This window comes from Mus caroli, unplaced genomic scaffold (assembly GCF_978045245.1).
Source record: "Mus caroli unplaced genomic scaffold, Mus_caroli_1 scaffold_1, whole genome shotgun sequence".
Lineage (NCBI taxonomy): Eukaryota > Metazoa > Chordata > Mammalia > Rodentia > Muridae > Mus > Mus caroli.
In genome coordinates this window covers 167,713,848-167,739,158 of record NW_028227256.1, presented here as the reverse complement: position 1 = coordinate 167,739,158, position 25,311 = coordinate 167,713,848, and the positions used below count along the sequence as shown (strand labels likewise).

Genomic DNA, 25,311 nt, shown 5'->3' with positions numbered 1-25,311 from the left:
TAGGGTTCACGGAAACCCTGTGCTGTGCCATGCCTTGAAAAGTTAAATGGGATTTATGACTTCATCTATGCCATTGGGTTTTAGTTTGGAAGACAAAACAATGGCTTTTTAGAATTAATCCAAAGTACCACCAAGCCTAACCAATCAGGAAGAGCGGGGAACAAAACGACGATGGGCTTTCCTACATAGTGACAAAGGCGTGAAGCTGCATCCGGCCTGAAAGAAAAGTATAAGCATAAAATAAAATGATAGGGAGAGAGAGAATAACCTAGCTGTGGGTTAGAAGATAAGATCCTTTCTGCCTTGAGTTTTTGTCTTAATTTTGGTTGTGAGCTTAGCCTTTAATGATTGAGCCATCTCTCCAAACCCTGGCTTGATATGTTTCTAAAAAAGAAAATTCCAAGATGGTTTATTTATTAGCCTTTGCTAATAGGGTAAGAGGGTGTGTACATATTTAGAAAGCACTGGTGCCTACATGCTGTCTATGCCAATGTAATTTAAAAGCAAGCAGACTAATTAGTGCATGTAATATATTCAGAACAGAACTGTATATGCTCAAAAGAGGTGTGCTTAAATTGTAAAAATAATCAGAAGATAAATAAATACTATTCCTGGAGATCATCTGGGTAAACACACAGATGTCCACCTACTTGTATTCTTGGGTATTCTTGGCAGAGCAATTGGCACATTTGTCTTATTTTGGCCAAGCACAGCTTGGACTAAGTTTTAGATTCCTTGAATTCTCTTAAGCTTCAAACTGTATGTCTTGGTAATGTTATTTTCTTCTAGATTCTTGAGAACTTAATTTAACACATATAGTTGATGCCAGAAACTCTTTATTTGTATAATAATGCTAAGAAGAAAAAGTAAGATTTGTTGAAAGAATATCTTGTAGAAGACAAGTTCATATTTTAATTCTTGACAAATCAGAGTTAAAAAAATTGATTACCAATGTCCATATGGCAATTACATTTTTGAAAGCCAGAGCCTCACAGTAAAGGGCACTTCAAAGACAGTTTTCTATCTCTAGAGATGGATAAAGCTTTAAGCTGAGAGTTAGAGCAATAAAGCACAATGAAAAATCCCTTTAGAAAACAATCTAAATTGTTCCATTTCTTTATTGTTTAATTGATTCAATTCTTGGGAGGAAAGACTGTCTTCATACTGGGTTGATTTCATGCCCATAGTGTTTTTAAAAATTATACATGCATCAACTCATTTTACTGCAGTATGTAAATGCAAAAATGTATAATGTCTATGAAAAACAAAGTAAGAATAAATCCATAAATACATTTATTAAAAACACTATCGGTAACCCAGTATATTGACTTTTACAAAGTACTCTATCTCAGGCTATGTTCAGATGTGCCATTGCCTGGCTGTCTGTTCCCAGTCTCTAATTCACTCTTGTTCTGTGACAGATGCTGCAATGTATAACAACTCTGGAGCCCTTCCCACCTCTCCTATGGCACCCACCACCTATGGTATGTGTGATTAGTACTTGTACAATATTAAGATGAAGTTACCTCCTGGAAGACAAAGAAGGGTAGAGATTGCAACTCTACACTGTGTGTGAGTGGCTTGATTCCATGTGACTCTGAATGAATATTTGTGTGGTAAAGGAAGGACAGTCCACCCCCAAAGTGAAGGACCCAAAGTTACTCTCATTTGTCACCATTCATAAGTTACTTCAGCTGAGAGGGGCAGGATCTAGAGTGTTACAACTCTTCCATGAATGATTAAGAAGCTTGGGGGGGGGGGAGGACAAGTAAGGAGGCATTCCTAAATGAGACCCATCACAATGATCTCATGAACAAGGAGTCCATGGAACAAAATCTTTTCTATCTCACAGTAGATGAATATGCAAAAGTACATTGTTTGCTTGGAGAAGTCACTGGCTATAATAGCCGGCAATCTGGAAACATGTTTGATTGGGTTTCTTCTGAGAGGAATCTCATCTCCCTTGACCCATCTCCAAGAATGAAGAATGCAACTCATTCCTCACCTATACTTTCATGAGCATTAAGAACCTATTCCAAACCACAGAGACAAAATGTGGGAATGCGTATGAAAACTGCTCACTATTTAGTCTGAGACACAGAGAGAGGGAAGGCGGTGACCCATGGAAGAAGATTGTAGGAAATAGGAGCAAGGTAATAAGCAGGAGCAAGAAAACCATAAATATGAGGATGGAACCTTCTGGAATTCTCCTGAAAGACCAGGGATCGTCTCCATGCTCTCCTCTGCTCTCATTTGCCCTAGGAAGTGAATCTTTTCTCTGCCTTCTCTAATTGGTCACAGATCCCATGCTTAAAGTTGATGATAGCAACACTCGAATCCTGATTGGTTGCTTGGTGGCCATCATCTTCATCCTGCTGGCTATCATCGTCATCATCCTGTGGAGGCAGTTCTGGCAGAAGATGCTAGAAAAGGTGAGGATGTGCAGTATGAACAGGAAGCTGTGTGTCTTAGTCAGGGTTTCTATTCCTGCACAAACATCATGACCAAGAAGCAAGTTGGGGAGGAAAGGGTTTATTCGGCTTACACTTCCACACTGCTGTTCATCACCAAAGGAAGTCTGGACTGGAACTCAAGCAGGTCAGAAAGCAGAAGCTGATGCAGAAGCCATGGAGGGATGTTCTTTACTGGCTTGCTTCCGCTGGCTTGCTCAGCCTGCTCTCTTATAGAACCAAGATTACTAGCCCAGAGATAGTCCCACCCACAAGGGGCCTTTCCCGATTGATCACTAATTGAGAAAATGCTTTACAGTTGGATCTCATGGAGGCATTTCCTCAACTGAAGCTCCTTTCTCTGTGATAACTCCAGCTGTGTCAAGTTGACACAAAACTAGCCAGTACACTGTGCTTCCATTTCCTGTACTGCCATGACACCAGGAACAAAGGCCAAATTCCAAAAAGTTATAATTGGCTAATGAGTTCTCTGAGGTAACAGAGAAACATTGGTGTGGAAAGGCTGTTGAAGCGAGCCCAGAAAGGGATTAGCCGAGTCTAGTTTCTTGTTTTCAGAATGAAGATTGTGGAATCTGCCTTAAAATCTTAGGAAAACGTTTCTAATACATTAAACCTCATCTTGGGCGTTTCCCATGAAGAGTCAGGTTTACTGGTTTTAGTTAGAGTGCAGGCACCTGTGTGTGTTTTCAGTATGGTGCAATTCTGACGACCAGCCAAGGTTGGGGATCACTCTTGATCCTGTTAACCTTTTTGACCTTTTCTAAACTTTTTGTCCTTTTGCTTTTTGATGTCAGATTATTTACTTTTCCTGGTGCTGTGACCAAATATCTGACAAAAGACAACTTAAGGATGGCTTTATTTTATATCACGACTTAAGAGAGGAGACAGTCTACCATGGCAGGGAAGGGATGGTGGTAGGAAGGAAGCAGCCGGGTACCTTGTGTCGACAGCTGGGGAGCAGAGAGAGTTGAATGCTGGTATTCAGCTTGCCATCTCCTTCTTATTCATTCTGGGATGCCAGTCTATAGGATGGCACTGCCTCCATTCTGGGTGGGTCTTCCTTGCTCAGCTAACCCTTTCTGGACATTCCTTCTTACATATGCATAATTATGCTTCTGAGGTAACTCTAAAATCCATGAACTTGACAATGAAGCTTAACCATCTCTCTCTCTCTCTCTCTCTCTCTCTCTCTCTCTCTCTCTCTCTCTCTCTCTCTCCCGTAAAAACAATTAGGTTCATTAATACCCAAGTAGTTTATCATCATATTAATCCTATTTCTTTATGTATTTGCAGGTTATGATTATATGTTCCTAAATTCCTCAAATTACTGAGTCAAATGACACAAATAGTTTTGCATATATATATAATGTTATATAATATTTTAATATGCAAAGCCTTATTTCTCATGCTTGTTTTTTGTTTGGTTTTTGGGACAGTCTCCTGGTATAGTCCTGGCTAACCTGGTGTTGTAGATCAGGATGGCCTTGAACATGCTACGGTTCTCCTGCCTGTGTTTTTCCTGAGAGTTGTCATCATAGGCATGTACTGGCACATTCAGTTCACACATGTTATTTTATATGAGACTCTGAGTAATGGTTGCATAGATTAGATTTAGCTTGTTCTGATGACATAATACATACTCACGGGGCAATCTGTGTTCTATCTTATGGTTTTTGTCAACTGCCCAAAATTGATACACTTTCCCAATGATGAGGATGAGGACCTATAATTCTCCCAGGCTTCTTAATCATTAAAGAACTTCAATAGACAATGCTACTGAGTGACTGTCCACCTTTGGATCTATCAAAATGTTTCTGGCTTTGACCATTTCTGACCAGTGGGTTCAATGGCTTTGGGTCATGGGATCTCTAGACTGTGAGTGTCTGCAGTGACTACAAGGAAGTCATTAACTTCAGAGACCAAGTCTTTTACCAAATGAGGGGCAGGACACCATGAGAAGGGTCTTGAATCTCTAGACTTCCTTGTTTATAGAGTACAAGATAAAGGGATCACTTCATTTGAGAGGAGCAATCTAGCAAGTTACCTGTGGTCCTTTCTGACCTGCTCCACATTCAGGTTTCAACATTAGTTTTAAGGATTTGGCACAGGAATATTTCATAGAAGAGAAAATCTCTTTGTATCTCACAAAGACTTTAATGTCAGACCTAAAACACAAAATAAAGCCTTCAGTCTATCAGCAGAATCTAAAGAGTTGCAAAGCAGACTACAGAGCACCCCCTCCATGGCATTCATATGTTTCAGGGTGCAGGTGGTAAGTGCTGAGCATTTTCCTCCTTCAGAGGTGGAAGCACACTCATATCTAAATGGGTAGCTCCATCGTGAACATAGCAAACAGGGAGTTCGTGGCAGAAGAAACTGCTTGACTAAGGTTTCATTCAGCTGCTTGAGGCTAACATTTGCTCTTTGAAAACATATTTGTGTTAGTTCCTTGAGAAGTTGATGTAATGTGTTTTGATCATATCTATCTGCCTTACTTCTCCCTGAACTTGTCCTAGATCTAATGTCACCTCCCCTACCCCTCCCAACTTCTTATTTTTCTTTTCTTTTTTTTTTAAATAACCTACTGTGTGTCCGTGTTGTGCTGCTCATGTAGTCATGGGTGTGGGACTATCCACTGGAGGGTGACAAACCTAGCAGAAGTTATAACCTTTAAGAAAACAGACTGACTCTCCCTGAGAAGAGTGTTTCCTCAGTTAGGGGTGGAGTCCTAGTGTACGCTCCTACTGAATAGTCAAGTAGGGCTACATTCTACTTGAAGGAAAAGAGAATCTACATTCTCTCCTCTGGGCTCTTTCTCTCTCTTTATTTGATCTAGAGTTTATCACACTTCTGGGTCTTTCTTCTGAAATCTGCTGGACCATCTTCCTCGTCTGGGAGATCAAAGCTCGTCTGGGAAGCAGAATTTCCCTTTGGGTCTTTAACTCAGTCTTTCAAGAAACTCTTTCTACCACTGTGTATAGCCATATATAATTACTCAGTTTCCTGGAATGGCATTCTGGATTTCTTGCTAGGATAATATCTTTTTTCTTTTTTTGTCTGTGTGGAAAAGCTTATATACACATACCAACAGCATTACTAAACATATTTTTAGTCGATAACAGTTTTTGTTGACACTTTTGAGGTGTCTTCAGCAATACTTCTTTGAGAAAGTCAACCCATATTTAGGGAGAACCTACTATGTTCTGGGATCCATGTTCGTTCTGAGTATGTTACTGCAACAAAGGACTGTTCAGTCTAGTCGAAAGACCTATGATTCTGTCTACATGTATTTATTAAAACGGAGCGTTTTACATGTTCAGATTCAAATACTACATCCATTAGATGCTGGCAGTTTTCTTTTGTTGGAGCAGGCAGTTACATTAGACAGGATGCCACTGCAGCTGGTTATTTGGTGCTTTTTCTTCCTGTATTAGATGTAACTCGTCATTCTGTTTAGGGGTTAGTAAAATCTAGCATGTTATGCTAACCAATAATACTAGGGTGATCAGATACACTGTAAATTTAGCATGTTTTAGAACTCCCAGGTTAATGGACATTTCAGTTTATGTTTACACAGATCAGAGGGTTAAAGCACAAGTCGACAAAACCCATTATTTAATAGAACTCACACAACTCTAAAAACCAGAGAAAACATTTGGCTACTTACGGGATCTCATTGCATTGTGTAAATGATGCTGACAAGTGCTCCGTGGAAGCTTGTGAATGTTGCCGACACGGGATGGTTAAAGTCTGCCATCTAAAGAGGAAACTATTGCTAAATTTCTGCAACACAGGAACTCATGGCACCAGCCTGCCTCTCTATCAGCTGCGATGTTCCTGGGGGGTTGAAGTTATGAACCAAGCAGAAGGGCTGGATTTTAGAGAGCAAGAGTGACGATCCTCTCTATCCATGACTTTCAGGCTTCACGGAGGATGCTGGATGATGAAATGACAGTCAGCCTTTCCCTGCCCAGCGAGTCCAGCATGTTCAATAACAACCGCTCCTCATCACCAAGTGAACAGGAGTCCAACTCTACTTATGATCGAATCTTCCCCCTTCGCCCTGACTACCAGGAGCCATCCAGACTGATCCGAAAGCTCCCAGAGTTTGCTCCAGGAGAGGAGGAGTCAGGTGAAGATGAAATCATGGGTGAATTGAGGGAGAAGAAGCCTTGGTTTATATGATGTAGGCATAACTCTTGCTACAACTTAACCAAATCCATTAAGTCTGGGCCAGCCTCTGGAGAAGTGTACAGTCTGTCTGTCTGCTTGCTGCTGCTTCTAGTCTATTCTGACACCCTTCCTTTTATTCTTAACATAAGATGTTCAGAGGGACACACACACACACACACACACACGCAAAGATGTCAAAGTGTCACTGAGGTGTTACCAGAAGAAGCTGAGCAGTCTCATCCAGATAACCTTCTTGTCCTGTGTCTAATAGGAGAGAAGGCCCATTCTGTGCTCACTTGAGACCAGACTTTACTGGGGGTAAATTCTAGACTACAATGGGAAGAGAAAAGAGACATGAAGCCAAAGGCATTCTATATCTCTGGATAGCTCTCTAGATAATTGAATGGCTTAATTTGTTGACTTCTCTTTGATAAATACTCATTACACTAATATAAGGTTTTGTTTTTATAGTAAATGTGTTTTGGCTTTTCTCAGCAAAAATATTGAATAAGGTGCATAATGCAAATTGCTTCAAAGCCCAGTCCCCCTTGGAAAGTGCTTGCTGGGTGACATCAGAAGTGGTACTGGGTCACCGATGGTACCCTTAGAAGCTGTCCATGGTCATCAGCCTAGAAGTGACAGGAGTAGTACCAGAGGGCTTGTATTCAGGAAAGGAAGACCTAAGCCAGCTGGTGTGACTCAATAGAAAAAAAAATCAGCTCATTAGAGAAGAAACACGCTGAGAGAAGAAAGGGAATTAACCCATTGTATCACCGATGGGATAAAAATTATAGGAAGAGACCACCAAATTCATCTAACTCCTAGAAACAGCAAGACCAAAGACTACATGTGAGGGGGCTGGAGAGATGGCTCAGTGGTTAAGAGCACCAACTGCTTTTCCAAAGGTCCTGAGTTCAAATCCCAGCAACCACATGGTAGCTCACAACCACTTGTAATGAGATCTGATGCCCTCTTCTGGTGCGTCTGAAGTCAGCTACAGTGTACTTACATATAATAAACAGATAAATAACAATTTTAAAAAAGAGTTGAAAATCAAAAAAAAAAACAAACAAACAAAAAACAGAATAGACTACATATGAACTTATTTTCTTAACAGAACCAAAGAAATTAACCTATTTCCTAAGGTCCACATCTCCCATACCAATCATATTCCAACTTTTTACAATTATGGTACATGTTAAACACGATTTTATAAATTCAATATGAAGTTATTTTCTTCCCTAAATTGGACTGTTAAGTTAATGGCAGCATTCCAAAAATTAAGGAAATTTGTGATTAAACCTTCAACCTTCAAGAGTACCATCCTGATACGGGAGCGTAAGCCTTCCTAAGGCTTAGCCCCCAGAAGTCCACAGATTAGTCAGGGAACTTGTTCGTGATGGTACCTTGTAGGAAACGTGAAAAACAAAATGGCAGCCTACCTTCTTAAGTCCAAAGGGAAGGAAGGTGCCTAGAGGAAGCACAACTGCCCACAAATAAGTATTGTATGCAGAGGGCTAGGCTGCCATGGGGCTGGTTCTCGCTATCCCCTCAGGTCTCCCTATAGCCCTGGGGAACCAGACTCAGGGCCCATGTCTTCTCAGGGTGCAGTGGTGTTGTGAAGCCGGCCCAGCCCAACGGACCTGAGGGCGTGCCCCACTATGCAGAAGCCGACATAGTGAATCTCCAGGGAGTGACAGGTGGCAACACCTACTGTGTGCCTGCTGTAACCATGGATCTGCTCTCGGGGAAAGATGTGGCTGTGGAAGAGTTCCCCAGGAAACTGTTGGCCTTCAAGGAGAAGCTGGGAGAAGGCCAGTTTGGGGAGGTGAGTTAATCTTCAGAATGAGGCCCCCAGTAGGTCCTGACATGAAGGAAGTGGGTGGATAAAAGGGATCAGCAGAACAAGTGTCTCTCTAGAAGTGAGGTCTCAGCCAAACGGCTCCCTTACTTGTTTATCTGCATTGCTATTGAGATAGTTAATGGTCAATCTCATCTTTGCTTAAGAGCTGTGGATTCCCTAGGTCTTCTGGTTTTTATACAAAAATTTTAAGGGAAGCCAGTCACAAGAGCCCCGCTATCCTGAAAAATTCTCAATGCTTTCAAAAACTGAGGGTGGGGCTCATGGATATCATCATCTCTGGTAGATTATCTAGGAACACCCTTTTGCTTGCTACAATCTTTTTTCCCCCCTCATAATGAGGGTTACCTCAAAATGGTAAAAACAAAACAAAACAAAACAAAACAAAAAACCCCAACCTCGCCCTTGTTTTGGTCTTGGAATGAAAACCACCAAGGAATGAAATCACCACAAAGATAAGGAGGAGCCCTCTTCTGGGTTGTTCTCAGAGTGATGCATGGGATATTAGACCTTTTGCTCTTACATAAGCCATTGGAACCTTCAGAGAATTCAGAGCAGTGCTCTCAGCTGTAACTGGAATCCTTGAATCCTGTGATCTAAGTGTTACATCATCAAATGTAACACATGATTTCCAGTGAATATGTGGTTGACTTCCAGTATGGATCGAGTATTCTCCCTCTGGGAGGTTTGGTGTTTGAGAAGACAGAGGGACCCTCCACATTTGTCTGTACTGTCACGTGGACTCATTCTGTCCCTTGGGTTGAAATTCTATGTTCACTATACTATTGCTAACACCTAGGCAAACTTTACAACATTCTCTTCACCCTAGGGGATTATATTAGGAAATTGCCTTATGTTTTATATGATCAAGGGATTAACTTTCTCAAGTCAAAGTTGAAGCAATTATGTCAAATGCTATTTTCTAGTGGAGTTATGCTGTAATAAAATGCTACATTGTAGTCATTCCTTCCCATATCAATATTCCATTCAATGTACATTTCTTTTGTAGGACACTGATGTATCATATCAGCTGGATACTTCAACGTTGTTTATTAATTTTGACAATTACTTGGTTCAATGATATGTCACCCATACCCTCTTATTGGTCTCTGATTATTTTGCCTGGGTCATAAGAGTCAGTTTTTCTCCGGAGCATGCCCAGCAAGAATACTGAGGCATCTCCAGGAGACAGGATGATGCTGAGACTGAGACTGGATGACTTTTGTCTAGGTTCATCTCTGTGAAGTGGAGGGAATGGAAAAATTCAAAGACAAAGATTTTGCACTAGATGTCAGTGCCAACCAGCCTGTCCTGGTAGCTGTGAAAATGCTCCGAGCAGATGCCAACAAGAATGCCAGGTCTGTGGTCTGCATTTTGAATTTTCCTTTACTTGCTTCCTGGTTAGGATTGGGAATATCCTGGAACATTTCTGAGCTTTTATTTTTCTTTCCTCTCTTGAGATGGGAAGGTTCGTGAGTGGTCACACAAGCCCACTTTTAGGTTTTATACTTCTTATGTGGCCAGAAGTGCCCACCTTTTCCTCTGTCTCTTTCAAACACAAATGTACATACTTATATTATATTTACTATATACTTACTTAAATCCCCTCACCCAGTCCACATAACAGCCCAAATATGTCCTTCCCTTGTGAAACCCAGATATAATCTTGAATGTCACCCTCTCCTCTGACTGACTTTTCCTAATGGCAAACACCTTCCTCCCTACATCTGTGAATTCTCCACTCTCCCACATCTCTGTTCCCATTCTCACCCTGTGTTTTCTCTTTTATGCTCCTTTTCTTCTATGTTCAGCAGCCCCTCACAAAAGAGAAGCTACTTCTACTTGGAAACACATCCGTGGACCCCCTGAGCAAAAGAATCCACAGTCCTTTGACAGGTTTCCAAACTGGCTAGTAGTCTCTTGGATCCTTTCCTACACACACTGCAGTTTGCAGAACACTGCATTGTTCTCTGACAGCCTTTCCATTACAGTCATGGTGAGTTAATCCTCACCCAGAGACGCATGCTGGTGGAAAACTATTTGTGTCTCAGAGAAACCTGAACATCTGGATACCACATGCCTCTTCCCGTGTGTGTTGTCTTGATATGTCTCGCTGATACTCACCCCAAGAGGAAGTTTATTATCCCGACTTCCCTAAATTATTGTAAATTCCAGAGATGATGATAGGTTTCATTGAAAGTCTTACAGTGGGCAGGATGTGGACTGAAGAGGAGACAAAGGTGAGGAAATGGAACTGTGTGGGCTTTCACCTTTTAACCAAAAGCTTTATCTTATGAATATTAACATGATATGGGATATTCTTCATATTAATCTTCTTCATAGGACAGGAGAGAGTAGCAAGTGGGGGAAAACATTGTGTGAGATAAGACCACGTATTTCTAGGTTGTTTGGGTTGGTGATATTTGCAGATCTAGCTACTCTCTCTTGTTTAGTAGTGATGGATCGCCTAAGTTCTGGATCTTCACACATCACCAAAATCCATGGTCTGGGATTTCACAGGAAAAGGAGAAGGGAGATGCTAAATCAGAACTACATTGGTTCCAATAATTTATACCAACAGAGTTTGACTCTCAGTGCAGAATTCCTGTAAAACTCACTGGAGACTTCTGATTTGCTCCTGTAATTTTGGGAATGTGGGCTATTGGCTCCATGTTGACAATTTACAACTCAAATGTGGCTTTCACTATGAACTCAAGCCATTACCAGTTTGGCCTAAATGGCTTTGAAACAACTCCATTTGATCAGGCTACTAAATCACTGTATATTGTAGCTGACTTCTGGTCCAGATGGTATTGGGAAAAGCTAGTAGGTGCAAAAAAAAAAAAAAAAAAAAAAAAAACCCAAAAAAAACCAGATAACCAAGAGGGTGATTATCCACTTTGTAAAAACTGTCTTCACTTTATTAAGATTGTGATTTAGTAGCTTTTGAAAGAGACAAATATCTTACAGCACTTGAGTTGATTTTAATGAGAAGCTCCATTTGCAGGGAAGTTTTAAGCAACACATATCAGTGATATTAACAACATTTTATATAGTGATATAAAAGTGCATCACAGATCTTATCTTTGAAAACATTATCATTGACTCAATAAAGATCCATTGTGTTCACGGAGAAGGTGAATGGGATAGTTCTGGGTGCCTGTCTGTCTGTTATCTCAGAGATGATCCAGAGGGGAGCCAGGCATGGTGTGATGGGTACTAATGGGCATTGCTGTGCATCCGTCCTTTCTCAGTTCTGTTTCTGACAACCTCTGACTTTATCTACAATCACACCCTCCAAAGGAATGATTTTCTTAAGGAGATCAAGATCATGTCTCGGCTCAAGGACCCAAACATCATCCGTCTCTTAGCTGTGTGCATCACTGAGGACCCACTCTGCATGATCACGGAATACATGGAAAATGGAGATCTTAATCAGTTTCTTTCTCGCCATGAGCCTCTGAGTTCCTGTTCTAGCGATGCCACAGTCAGGTAAACGAGTCAGGTCCTTGGTCTTTTCTGTGCACTCATGAGAGTAACTCCAGGGCCTGAAAATGGGGAGTGGTAAAACTTAAGGTATCAGTTGTCATGGGCGTAGTGTGGAGAATCAATCAGTGTGCAGTGATGATGGGGCAGCCACCCTTTGTGGGAAATCAAACATTCTACGAGAATGGAGGCAGAATATAGATGGTTCAACCCTGGTTTGATGATTAGCATATGCCCTGTCCACAGCTGCTTTCTTTTTTCTTACACGTGCCCCTAGTTACGCCAACCTGAAGTTTATGGCAACCCAGATTGCCTCTGGTATGAAGTACCTTTCATCTCTCAACTTTGTCCACCGAGATCTGGCCACACGAAACTGCTTAGTGGGCAAGAATTACACCATTAAGATAGCTGATTTTGGCATGAGCAGAAACCTGTACAGTGGTGATTACTACCGGATCCAGGGCCGGGCGGTGCTCCCCATCCGCTGGATGTCCTGGGAAAGCATCTTGCTGGTGAGTTTCTCCATCTGTGAGCCCTGTTGAAGCAACCAACCTGCTGCTCAGGGTGAAGGTGGAACAAACTGGAGGCAGCAGGAGGCAAGCCCCACAGACCTTGACATTTTCCCCTGACTAGAGAGGATCTTCTCAGGCACTATATATTATTGTTGTTTTGTTGTTATTGTTATTATTACAGACTTTCCTATATCTGCTGGAAAAGGGGAATGCACCATTATAGAAACTTTAGGGAAAAGGTTTAAAAGAATAAGAAATTTGCTATCTTTTTGTCTTTACCCTTCTCCCTATTGGATTGTTTTAGTTCTGGGCATTAAAACCCTGTTTAAAAAAATTATGTTGTAATATAAATTTTCCATCTTAAGGTTATGACCATGCTTCTCATTAATTATTTAGAACAGTCTGTGTATTATTTTAGTGACTTTTACCATTTACTTGTTGAATCCATAATTTTTCTTTTTTATGATTTTTACCTAATTCTTGGTGTTTTGTTCCACGAATGAATGACTTCAGATGTCTCTCTTGGAGCTCAGTCATTCTGGCCATGTATATCTGAGGCACTTCAATGTTGGTTTTACAGACACTCAGCTCATTGAAGGAATGAGTAAACTGTAAACCTTCACTTTCTACAATGCTACCTTGATTGTCTTCCATAATATTCAGAGAAAAGTCAGAGCCCAGTTTGACTTTGTTCATTTCTACTTCATCTGCTTATTTCTGGCTGATATTCATATAATATGGATTCATAAATTAGCTTTGAAATTTAAAAGAAAATGAACATTCTTGTCTCCTCAGTAAGTTAATGCTTTGGAATGTCGCCTTTGAGGGTTTTTTTGTGCATGTATTTCTAATATGTAATGTTTTTAATTTTGTATTTTTAAATATTCAATTGTATGTATACGTGTGTGTTTGTGGTGGGTCAGAATGTGCGTGTAAGGACAGGTGGTTGCAGAGGCCAGAAGAGTCAGATCCCATGGAGCTGGGGTTACAGGCCGTTACAGGGTCTGGAAACTGACTCAGGTCCTCTGGAAGAAGAATGAATACCTATGTCTGCCTGTTATTCCAATTCACGGGGGAGGGTAGAGGGGGGATGAACTAGGATAATTGCTGTTAGTTAGACATAAGCATGGGCTAGAAAGCAAGATCCTGGTTCAAATTAAGACAAAAGAAATGATGCTATAAACAAGAAGAATGATGCTCTAATATCTGCTATTTTATAAAAACTCAATGGCATTTTCATCGATATATATGAGCCTTTATCTTTATCAACTTCTAACATATGAAATCACTTTTTTAAAAAAAAAATCTGAAGGTGCTGTGTAGTATTAAAAAGAGACACATTGAGTTACATTCAGAGGACTGGGTTTCCTAGTCCAGTTGTTGCACTATTAATGGACTTATTAACCAGAATAATTTGCTGGACCACTCCTTTTATTTTTCTCATCTAAAAATCAATACCCTCTACATGTCTGTGCCACTATCTTTATTAAATAGAAAAATGTGTATTTAATGAGCGCTGATCACAACCATTCTCAGTGTTGTCATTTGATAAAGTCGTCCTCAAGTCTGTGGCTACCAGCAAATAGGGAAGCGAGAGTCCTGGATCCACCAGGACTAATTCCAGGCCCTTATAAGGCTTCCTTCATTCCTATCATCAAGATCATTGATTTCTTATGCTAACTTGAGCTTTCCCCTGGGTAGTTTTCCCAAAGTGGTCCATAGCCTATAGGTGACCTAGCATTCAGAGAGCTGATAGCCCAAAGGTACCTGTTCTAATGCTCAGTCCATGGCCTTACGGACTATATCCTTGAAGCTCTTGGACTTCATGTCCAAGAGAAGCAGGGCTAAGCTGAGGTCACTGGGATGGCAGAGTAGACAGCTTTCCAGTAAGTTCACATGGCCACTTCTAGTTTCTCCGTGCATATCAGTTTCAGCATTGTTCACCCTTGTCAGGAGAAGGAAGATTGGTTTCAGATGATGGCCATGGAACATCTTCTTTGTGGGCTTGGCTTCTCTGACTTTCTTTTCTCCAGCCTGGTCTACAAAGTGAGTTCCAGGACAGCCAGAGCTACACAGAGAAACCCTGTCTCAACAAACAAACAAACAAACAAACAAACAAACAAACAAACAAGACCCCCCCAAAAAAAACCTTTTCTTTCTTTCAATAGGGCAAATTCACCACGGCAAGTGATGTGTGGGCCTTTGGAGTGACTCTGTGGGAGACTTTCACCTTTTGCCAGGAGCAGCCCTATTCCCAGCTGTCGGATGAGCAGGTTATCGAGAACACTGGAGAGTTCTTCCGAGACCAAGGGAGGCAGGTATGGACTGTTGCAGATGTGGACTTAGGTGCTCCCAAGGGAAGGAGAAAGGAAGGTCCTGACTATGTAGGAAGACCCCAGCTCAAGGATGAAAACTAAATTCTCCTTCTTATGTTCAGTCTATTCATAGATCTATATTATCCAGAAAGTCTTCTTGGTGGGGGAAAAAAAAAGAGTGAAAAAAAAAACAACCCTTCAAAACCTTCAAATAAGTTATGGTGTTGGTTTAGGTTGGTGAACAATGTTTCTAGACTTGAACATCCACAAATGGACTGGTATACCCTGGTCCTTCTCTGGGGAGGTACCTCTGGACCTACTGATTGATCCTCTGGGGACTTATGGAGAACTGAGCCCTCAAGCTCACACAGAGTCCTAATTCCCTGAGATACTAAGCTTTCTTTGGTTGGCCAAGTTGTTAATGCTCCAGTGAGACCTAGGATTTAAAGCTTGCTAGTAACTAGAGCATTGCCGTCCCCCAAAGGGTCTGTCTGTAGCGCATCTGACATCACAGCATTTCCAAGAGGCAGATAGATGGTAATAGCTAGGGAAAGGTTTTGTAGGAGATAAAAAGTGGGTCCTCTCTGGATCACCTAGGCTTAAACAAGGAAATGACAAGGACAGACAAGAATAATACATGGTGCATGCTGAAAATGAGAACAGCCTGCAATTTAATTTTTATCTCAATGTCCTTTAGATAATTTGGCAGCAGGAATTCTAAATCATGCATCCTGGTTAGGAGATGTCCCAGTTAAGGTTTTTGTTGCTGTGATGAAACACCATGACCAAAAGCAAGTTAAGGAGAAGTGGTTTATTTGGCTGACACTTCTACATTGGTGCAGAGGTCATGGAGAGATGCTGCTTACTGGCCTGCTCCTCATAGCTTGCTCATCCTGCTTTCTTATAGAATCCAGGACCACATGCCAAGGGATGGCTTTGCCCACAGTAGACTGGGCCCTCTCTAATCAATCACTAATCAAGAAAATGCCCTATAGGCTTGCCGACAGCCAGATCTTATTGTTGAGGCTTGCCAGCGGCTCACATGTCCAGGTTGGAGCCTGGAAGGCATCTTGGAATCTGGAAGAAAAGAGGGAATCTAGGTGGTGAGAGAAAGGATGGAGCTAAGGCAAGATTCTGATCAAAGCTCAACTTTAATGTTGGCAAACACGCTTTATAAAGAAGAGGGGAGGCCCATTCCCAGCCACGCAAAGTTCCTTTGAAGTAGACAAATCAGCCTTTTAGTGGGAACTTGTGAAGATCACAGTTCTGTGCTAACTCTGGAAAATCTCAGAGAACTGGTTCAGCCTCAGGCCTCAGGCAGATTTGGCCTCAGGCAGGTAGTGGCACATCAAAGGAGAATGCTGAGAAGCAGCACAGCAGGTGGCTTCACCTAAGTGGCAGATGGTTTAAGGCCAGCCTAGCTAGGCTGGAAGGAGGTAACATCTTATGGAGATATTTTCTTAATTAATGTTCCCTCAGATTTCATAACTGAGGTTCTCTCAGATGTCCTTAGCTTGTGTCAAGTTGACCTAAAGCTATCTAGCATAGGAGATAACATCTCTCTTATTGTGATAAAGCAAAGATTTGCTCTTGTCTTTATGAAATATACAATGTTCCAAGAAGAAAACTTTCCTTTCCTAGATTAATGTATTTAAACAACCCTTTAGAAGACAAATTCCAAATTAAAAGTTGTGTGTTCAATTAGAACATGGATCCCACTCATTAAAATAATAATCTTAATTTGAGTATATCCTAGATTCATAGGCAAATGTGGGGTTACTGAGAGCCTCTTGGTATTCTTCAAATTATTGTTTATCAACAGAAATCCTGCAGAGTCAGTTTTTATGCAAACTGGATCAACATCCATGCCATAGGAGGAAGGCCAAGTCCTTTCCTGGGTTCTGTTTGTTTTATGTTAGTCTTCATGATATTAAAAATGATCACTAGACAGTCACATGTTATTTCAATTCTGTTATACGGCTTCACAAGAACACATTTTTTTAACCAACTGAAAATCATAGGCATTCTCATTCATAATAATCTTTAGAACTTTACTTTCTCATTTAGTTTGAGTCTATGTGAAAAGGACCACTAATTTTTACCTACACAGATACTAGCAATGTACTACATACAGATTTGACCATCTCCCTGTGACCAAGTACTAGAATTGGGGATTTGACTGAATCCAGGCCCAAAGCAAACATGACCATCACATACTAAGTCACTTCTCAGTTACAACTCAAAATTTTGGTAAAGAAATTTCTAAATTTGGCATATCACATGTAAACAACAGGTTAAATACAATTTATCAGATTTGGTAAAATTTGATTACTATTGTGTTTATAGCTGAAATTCCAGTATTCATGTTCTAGAGTTTGACATAAGCATATATGGACAGCACTGTGTGTATCAGCTACTATGTGGCTTCTGTAGTCCCTGAGCTACAAAGATGTGATGCACTCATTTCCCAATAGTTCATCCAACCTACTGGGCACGGGAGATACAAGCAAGTAGATGAACCATGTGGCTTATGTAAATTCTAGAAGAAACTTCAAAGCTTAAGCAAATTTTAAACAATTTATCTTCAATTTAAAATGCTTAAATGTCTACAGCAAAAATTCCAACCATTAAAAGTGAATTTGGCATTTTTGTGTTCAATTTACAATCTCAAGGTGTGAAGAAGTTCCAGGTAGCATTTTTCTTGAATGCCCATAGTATGAATAGAACTTAGTAACTAAAATTAAATCAATTTAAATTGTACTTCAGTGTTATAAGAGGTCACAAAATGGTATATGTGATATGAAATCTTATGAAATGTAACTTAAACTGTTCAAGTTAAATTGTTATTGCTGTTGTTGCTTTTGAGACCAAGTCTTGCCACATTTCCAGGGTGGCTTTGAACTCTGATCCTCCTGCCTGAGCCTCCCAAGTACAAGGCTACAGGCCTGCCACAACCACACCTGGGACTCAACATTACTATACCTTTTTTTCTAAAGTTCTCAGAAAGAGCTTAGCAATTTTTTTGTTTTACCAGTAATACCTGAGAATGCCGGTTATCAATAATGCTTACTTTCTAATGCCTGGTATTTTATATCTGTTGTTTTATAATTCTGACTTAAACTTTGTTGTATCTGATTTGATAGTCCATCTAACTTGCTATTTTAGCAGAAGTCAAATATTTTTGCTTATTGGCCTTTTTACTGACAATTAGAAGTCGATGAGCATGTGTTATTATTAGACTCTGGGTAAAGCTCAGCTCCTATGACACATGATCCAGGATGGTGTTGTATGAGGTAAGGCAAGGCAATGGGAAGTAGCTAATGATTAACTAGGTACAAATATTGGGTTCAGCAAAGGTAATGATGCTTTTATGGTTGATTGATCATGGAAAGTTTAAGTACGGTTTAGTAATCTGTCAATATAGCAGGGCATTAAAATGTATAGGTAAGGAGATGATAGTAAAAATATAGAATGCGGGAGATGGACTGGCAGTTAGTAAAATAGCATCTTGCTTGTGGAAATGGTAACTGGAAACTTCAGAGTAGCATCCTAGGCTGGAATCATGGCATCATGAATATACCCGTAATGCAATCCAATCTCTTTTAAATGAGAACAATACAGAGAGGGGAACACAGAGAACAATGGTGAGTATTGCTAGGATACAGCCTTCCTCCCAATTTATACATCTGGCTGAATATTATTCCAATAAAATTGCAAAAAAACCTCAAATTCTTTAGCAGAAGCTACAAGTGTACTTTATTTCTGTCATCTTGGCTCAGACAAGATTCACCTTCATTGACGGCAGATCTGAGTTCTTTTGGCATTGGTGGAACCTTTAGTAGGAAGGCAGGGTCCACGTGAAATACTGCTTGAGAGGACTAGAATAGATGAAGGTAATAAGAAAGGGGCTGATGAGCTAGAGCTTTGTGTGATGGGAGAATAGACACAACACCCACGTCCTTTGCTAAGTTCAGTAAAGTGGCGAGGGTAGACGTAGAGCTATGTTATAGTCCATTCTCTTCCTGCCTCTTAATACACATGTTTTCTCTCGTTTAAAATGTTTGTTCCCATAGATCTATCTCCCTCAACCAGCCCTTTGCCCCGACTCTGTGTATAAGCTGATGCTCAGCTGCTGGAGAAGAGAAACCAAGCACCGGCCATCCTTCCAGGAAATCCACCTCCTGCTTCTTCAGCAAGGAGCCGAGTGATGATGCATCAGCACCTGGCAGTGTTCCTGTGGCCCAGATCCTTCCCACAAGGCCTACTGCTCACCCACATCTAAGCCACTCCAGCTGGACATTCAATGGACCCGAGAGACAGAGAATTAGTCACTCTGCCCTCTCTGTCCCTTGCCTCCTCCACTACACCTCCCTGCTCCCTACTATTGACTCATATATACTTTTTTACATGAAATAACTAAAAGAAGAAAAAAATATAGAGCAGATATTAGTAAAAGAAGTGTTACTTGATATACCAAATGGTTAGATAATGAAGACTAGAAACTCAGATAATTTATAAAGGTTATGCTTCTGTTTATAAGGGTGCAGATCCTACAATATTATTCCATGTCACTTTCTGTAAAATACCTTTAGAAAGAAAAACTTGAAGAATATGAATGTCTTGAGAAACATGAGATTAGGCTTAAGGAAAATACTTAGAGGTAATGAAGAATTGCAGGACTTGGCATTCCACAACAAATGGATGATTTTCTGACTTGGACGTGACTCTCAGATCTCTCTGTCTCTGTCTCTCCTATCTATCTATCTATCTATCTATCTATCTATCTATCTATCTATCTATCTTGTCAAAGTGAGTGGCATGTACTTAAAAACCTCTATCTTGTGTCTTGAAATGAACATTTTCTTCAATCATGGCCAGAGATCAGAGCCTACCCATGAAACAGGGCATATGGATAGAAAGACGTGTCTGTTGTAAGGCTTGAAGTAGGACACAGAAAGGGAAAGATTGCACATGCTTCCCAGTAGACCATGGCCATAGGAAAGAAGGTCCTTGGAGGATGACTCACAAGTGTACTATTTGTTGTTCATCTGTGAGGGTCTTCACCTGTGTGTTCTAGTGACAACTTGACTTTAATCTGTAAAGCCTCAAGTTTTGATATTTGAATGGTTGCTCCATCAGTTCCTCTTGTCCAGTTCTATTTCTTTCACTATGTGATGCCTTTGTGGGATTTATAGGCTAGGGCTTCAACTTCTCAGGCACAAGTATCCAATGTCATGTCCAATATACAAGAGATATGTTCAGAGTATTTCCAAAAGTTTGGCCAAGACCCCTGGAAAAAGTTATAGGAAGACTGACTTCCACTCTTGGGAAAATATGGAAATAGAACATATGCAGGTCGGGGGTTTCCCCAGAGATGGGGAATCTCTCATCTCCGAAAAGTTTCAGATACTAGCTGAAGAACTATGCAGGGAAGAGGTTGTTGACTACTGGGTATATATGTATGGGATAATAAAAGGATGGCCATTCGGTGTTACTGAAAGTGCTTTTGCCAAAGAGAGGGTGGCCAGTGGCAAAGCATGAAGTTTTGGCTTTGGGATTCATGAGAACTGATGCATGATCAAGCAGGAGTCACCTTAGTGACTAACTTAGTGACCCTAAGTTTTCATCCTTCACAGACTCTAAGATTCAGCAGCAATCTACACGACAAAAACCCTTAATTCCTATAGAGGAAACCAAGCCAAGGTAAAATACTGGTGATCTGCTTCTGTATATCCAGTCAGCTTGCTCCATGGTCTCTTAGAAACCTCTTAGAGAGCTCCTTGGTTCAGCCTTCAGCATGGCTACAGGACACAGCAGATATATACCTCTAAGTCTTGACATTAATTTCATAGATCCCATTCGCTCACAGCAAATTTACCTCCTCTCCCATGGCTTTTCTACCATTCTCAGCAAGACTAACTTTGATCCCAGAGGTAGGAGAGAGCGTTGGATTGGGAACTCTGGCCCTGTTCTGCCTCAAGCCAAGTATGTCATTTTTCCAAGTCTTGCTTCTCTCTGAATTTGTTTTCTTATCTGTCTCAAAGGAAAACCGAATCTATTATTTAGGAATCTCTTGGAGTTCTGCTTTGTTTTGTGCTTGCTGGAGAATTAGATTTGTGGTTGATGTAGGTTCAGTTACTGCTCAGACAATTGTGGCCAGTAATAGTGATCCCGAGAGACATCATTTAAGTAACAGCAGCACCTGCATTATATCTGCTTTATAGTGACCAGTGCTTCTCCATGTTATCTCATTTGATAGTTCTAGGGCCAGACATATTTCTTTCACAACTCTTGACTATATATTCTTCAGGATTCTGCCCCCAGTTCACTGTATTCCTTTACAAATGAAATTTCCAGGACTTTGCTTTATGGAGCTAATCTATTCCAGATGGCTATCAAATATGTATCATCATGTACAGGCACTTTGTTTTTGGTATGAAGAAGGTTCCACCTTCTGGCACTGAAACCTTTGTATTACAGACACAGGTTTAGTTTCTAGTTACACTAGTAGAGTTTAGCAGTATAGGTCTGAGTAGCCAACCGTGGTAGATGGTAAAGACTTACTCTGTAGACAGGTAGCTCAAATCTAAACTAGGGAAATGAAGGTAGGTTTTGGAAAAGAAAGCAGAAACAGATGAGAAACTGTGGGTTCTTGTTATTTCCCCAAGTAACTCGTGATCACGATATATGTGAACCATTTATGTCAAGATGTTCTTTAGACTATCATATTTCAATTTATACCTTTATTGATGAATGCATACATTAACCAGGTCCATTTATGTTCTTATTATTGGGGATCATACCCAGAACTCACATTTGCTAGGCATGGGTTCTGTCATTGATCTATGTTCAAATCTTGATCTGGTGACCAGATAAATGTGTAACCATGTCACATATGTGACCTGGAGTAGAAATGAGTGCCCAGAGGAGAGCATGCATTGTTGGAGCTGTGGAAAGATTGTCTGTGAACGCTCAAAACTGTAATACAAAAGAGGGCTGTATGCAAGTATGTGAGTAGTGTTTTTTTAAAAGTTGTTACATGAATGTGTGTGTGTGGCTGGAAGGAGAGGATGGGTAGAAAATAAGAAAGAAGGCACAATAAAAAGAGGCAAGGAGAGGTTCTGGGGAAGACACGGGGTGAGGCAAGTCAAACGTGGTAGAGACAGGGCTGGCTGGAGGCCATGAAGTCAACGCTGATGCATGACAAGAGATCTGAGAGAGGTTAGAAAAAGTGACTTGGGAAGAATGGAGGGTAGGTAAAGGAGAAATGCTGGGTGAAGGAGCCTGTCTTTAGTAAATGGATGTCAGGCACACCGCAGGCAATGCAAGGGAGTTTTGTAGAGTTGAGGAAGGACATGGTCTTCATGGATATAGAAACACGTGGCCACCAGAACCATTAGGGAGTCACCTATTCATCTCAGGAAGTGGGTACAGAAGGCAGTTTGCTCTCCTGTGGGTTCTAGACCACATGTAGGGCTGGTGACAATGCTGTCTGTGCACTGGCCTTTGGTGTTCCATGTGCTGTTGGGGCATGAAGATGTATGAGCATTTGGTAGTTACCAAATATACTTTCAATAATGCTCATCCTTCCATGGTCTAAAATGGCCACAGAAAACATGGAAACAATAGGTGTAAGTTAGACAATACTAAATTTAATCTGATCTTTGACAGAGGGGTGTGCCATATTGGAAACATGTTTCCCATGCAGGCACCCCACAAGAACAGCATGATGTGGGCGTAGACCATGTGTTTTAAGTAAAGAGGAGATCAGGGGGTGTGTCAGGATGAAGGGAATGTGGGAAGATGTTCTGAAGACATGCACTAGAAAACAGAACAGTGTCTGTTTTCGTCCAGTACAAAATGAAAAGAATTGCAATACATTGCTTATTGCAATTTTGATCCTAAGTTGAATCCATGAGCCTGGTGCTTGCAGCATAGTCTTTTTGTTTTGTTTTGTTTTGTTTTGAAGCCTATGTCCTTGGGCACTGTGTGGGGCAAGGCCCTGATGTTTTGGCAACATGCAGATTCTGGTCTCCTGGAAACCTTTTCTGAAGTTTCATATTCTAGAAACAGATGAAGGTCATTGGCGCTTGGTGAATTAATTGGAATCCTGAGCTAAGAGGGAAGGAAGATGGGTAGTGATGAAGGACTTGAGTAGGCTGGCAGGAAAGGACTGGGGAGGGACCATTTAGTTGTCCCATGTTTTTCAGAAATTTCTCATTTTGCAATGATCTTCTTGAAAGAAGTTACAAAAGAATCAGCACAGAATAGCCTTACCCTGGTTCTGTTTTCCCCACACTGAAAATATTTCAGTCTATTTTCATCCATTTGGACAATTTTCAAAACTAAACCCTAGGTCCGGCTTGGCTTTCACCAGTTTTCCTACATTGTATTCAGCTGCTCACTGGATACTTTTAGCCTTTGTTGGTTTGTAATCTGGCTTTGGTGGCATACAGGATAAAGGATTCTGCCTAGATATTACTCAACAAATGAGAGAAAACATCAAACTGACAAGCTCTTTTATCAGGGACCAGTACTCCAGCTATTTGCTGAACCCACTTTCAATTACAGCTCATCATTGCTGGACCCAGAATGGCCACAGTGTTACACTGGAGTCATATGTAATCATCAGCTCCGCTGTTTGGCAACCCAAACAATCCAAGGACAACTTAAGAAAAGTAACAATATAAAAGGCTTCAAAGTGGAAGGGAATTGTAAACAGAAGAACGGGACTTTTGTTGGTGACGAGAGGGGTCTATGATAAAGCGAGACTTTGGTCAAGAATTAAGTGGTACTGAATGGAGGTAGGGATAGTTTGTGGCTAGATTATGGCACAAATATAAACCCCTAATGTGAGGTTAAAAACACTGTCTTCAGAGGACCAGAGAAGCTTCATTCGACTAACTGTTCATCCTTAATTGTAATATCAGCTGCTAAGCTAAATGCAAACACATCAGCTCCCTGGGGAAACGTTGAAGCTCTAGTTTCCTGGACCATGACTTTGGGTTTTCTGTTAGACATTTTTAAACTGCCTTGCTCAAGGGCTACAGGATAACAGCTGTCTGTGGCTTATGAGATTCCTAGCACACAAATGAGTAGCTTGTGAATGTATATTTTTAATGAATAAAGAGTGGAAAAATTATGTATCACATGTGTTAATTTGGGGAGAAGTGCTTTATAACAGAGGGCTTACTCTCAATTAAAGAGAACAAAGGAAAATGTGTTCTACTGGCAGTGTATACCTTTGACCTCTGAAAATAGCTATATAGTTTCTCCTACAGACACCTTGCCAGTAACCTTACAGGTCTTATAGGAGAGCAGATCCAAGTTGCCAGGCTGATCTGCAAGCACAAACATTTGTCAAGGGAAAGCCCAGGTTGTTACTTTCGTACAAAATGGTTCTTTGCTATGGATGGATTCTCTTCTTCTTGCCCCATGTCCTGTTCCCAAGGACCAACTTCCTGCAGCACTGTGGTGGACTCTTCTATGAGGAGACAACATCTGGGCCTTATTCAATAGCCTGTGGTGGGTAATGTGTTTTGTCAAGAGCTAAATAGCAAATGGATTTAATTTCTGCTTAAAATGATCATAGTCATTCTGAAATGGCTACAGAAATATTCTCTGTACTAGAAAAAGGAATGGAACATGGTGCCAATTGTCTATTTTCCTTTATTTATTCCCTGTAAGTCTGTCAGATGATAAATTGTAAATAACAGTGATTAAAGAGTCATGCTACTGATGCAGTCTTCTTTCTGTCTCAGCAGTAACAGTTCTGGCCTCTGTTGTCTTTCCTCTGGACACCCCTGGTGGAGTGGTGATGTGACATAGGGAAAGTGTGCACACGGTTATTAGGGATGTCTGACAGAGAGTCATGTGAAAAGGCTTCTGTTAGATGTCAGTTGACAGCTAACTAACATGGCGATGTCTCTGACATAGTAGAGACCTTGTTTCATATCTTCATGATATTGGGCCACTTCTGGGAACCTGAGTTACCAGAATTCTTTTGAAAGCCTTCATTGTCATTACTGTGGAGTTGTTTTGTTTTGATATATATTTTTTGAAGGAACAGAAATGCTTGCTAAATACAAATATGGTCTGTCTCAGGCAGCTGTTCACACAAGCATAAATTAACAAAAACTGTATACAAGTGGGATCCAGATGCAAACTTCCCAATGGAGATTAGGGAAGAACTATCCCTAACACATTTTACTTTCACTTGCAAAATTCCGAGTACCAGGAGCACACTTCTCCCAGCAGGTGTCCTAGTAGGAAAGAGAATGGGCATGAATTCTCAAAGAATAAACAGTATTCATGAGTGCACTTCCTATCTCCGCAATGTCCAGGCTTTCAGGACCCAAGACCGGGAATATACCTGAGCGGTGGAACTGGGATGGAACAAAAAGAAACAAGGGGACTGGGGATGTTCAGAGATCTAATTCTGCCGCCAACACATACTGCTGAGGCTTAATGGCATATATGAGTGATGGCTTGCA

At 40.9% G+C, this 25,311-nt stretch overlaps 1 protein-coding gene across 2 annotated transcripts in view; it reads left to right on the top strand.

The window, feature by feature from the left end:
• Ddr2 (discoidin domain receptor tyrosine kinase 2) overlaps positions 1-24,557 on the top strand; it is a 133,492-nt gene extending 108,935 nt beyond the window's left edge. For both annotated transcript variants that reach the window (XM_021159760.3, XM_021159767.3), the window contains exons 10-18: positions 1,422-1,484; positions 2,302-2,432; positions 6,393-6,603; positions 8,249-8,472; positions 9,736-9,863; positions 11,809-11,997; positions 12,269-12,503; positions 14,672-14,821; positions 18,892-24,557. In XM_021159760.3, the coding sequence (XP_021015419.2) occupies positions 1,422-1,484; positions 2,302-2,432; positions 6,393-6,603; positions 8,249-8,472; positions 9,736-9,863; positions 11,809-11,997; positions 12,269-12,503; positions 14,672-14,821; positions 18,892-19,026 (1,466 nt within the window). In that variant the 3' untranslated portion in view covers positions 19,027-24,557. The remainder of the gene's footprint in view (positions 1-1,421; positions 1,485-2,301; positions 2,433-6,392; positions 6,604-8,248; positions 8,473-9,735; positions 9,864-11,808; positions 11,998-12,268; positions 12,504-14,671; positions 14,822-18,891) is intronic.
• Positions 24,558-25,311: the final 754 nt, after the last annotated feature.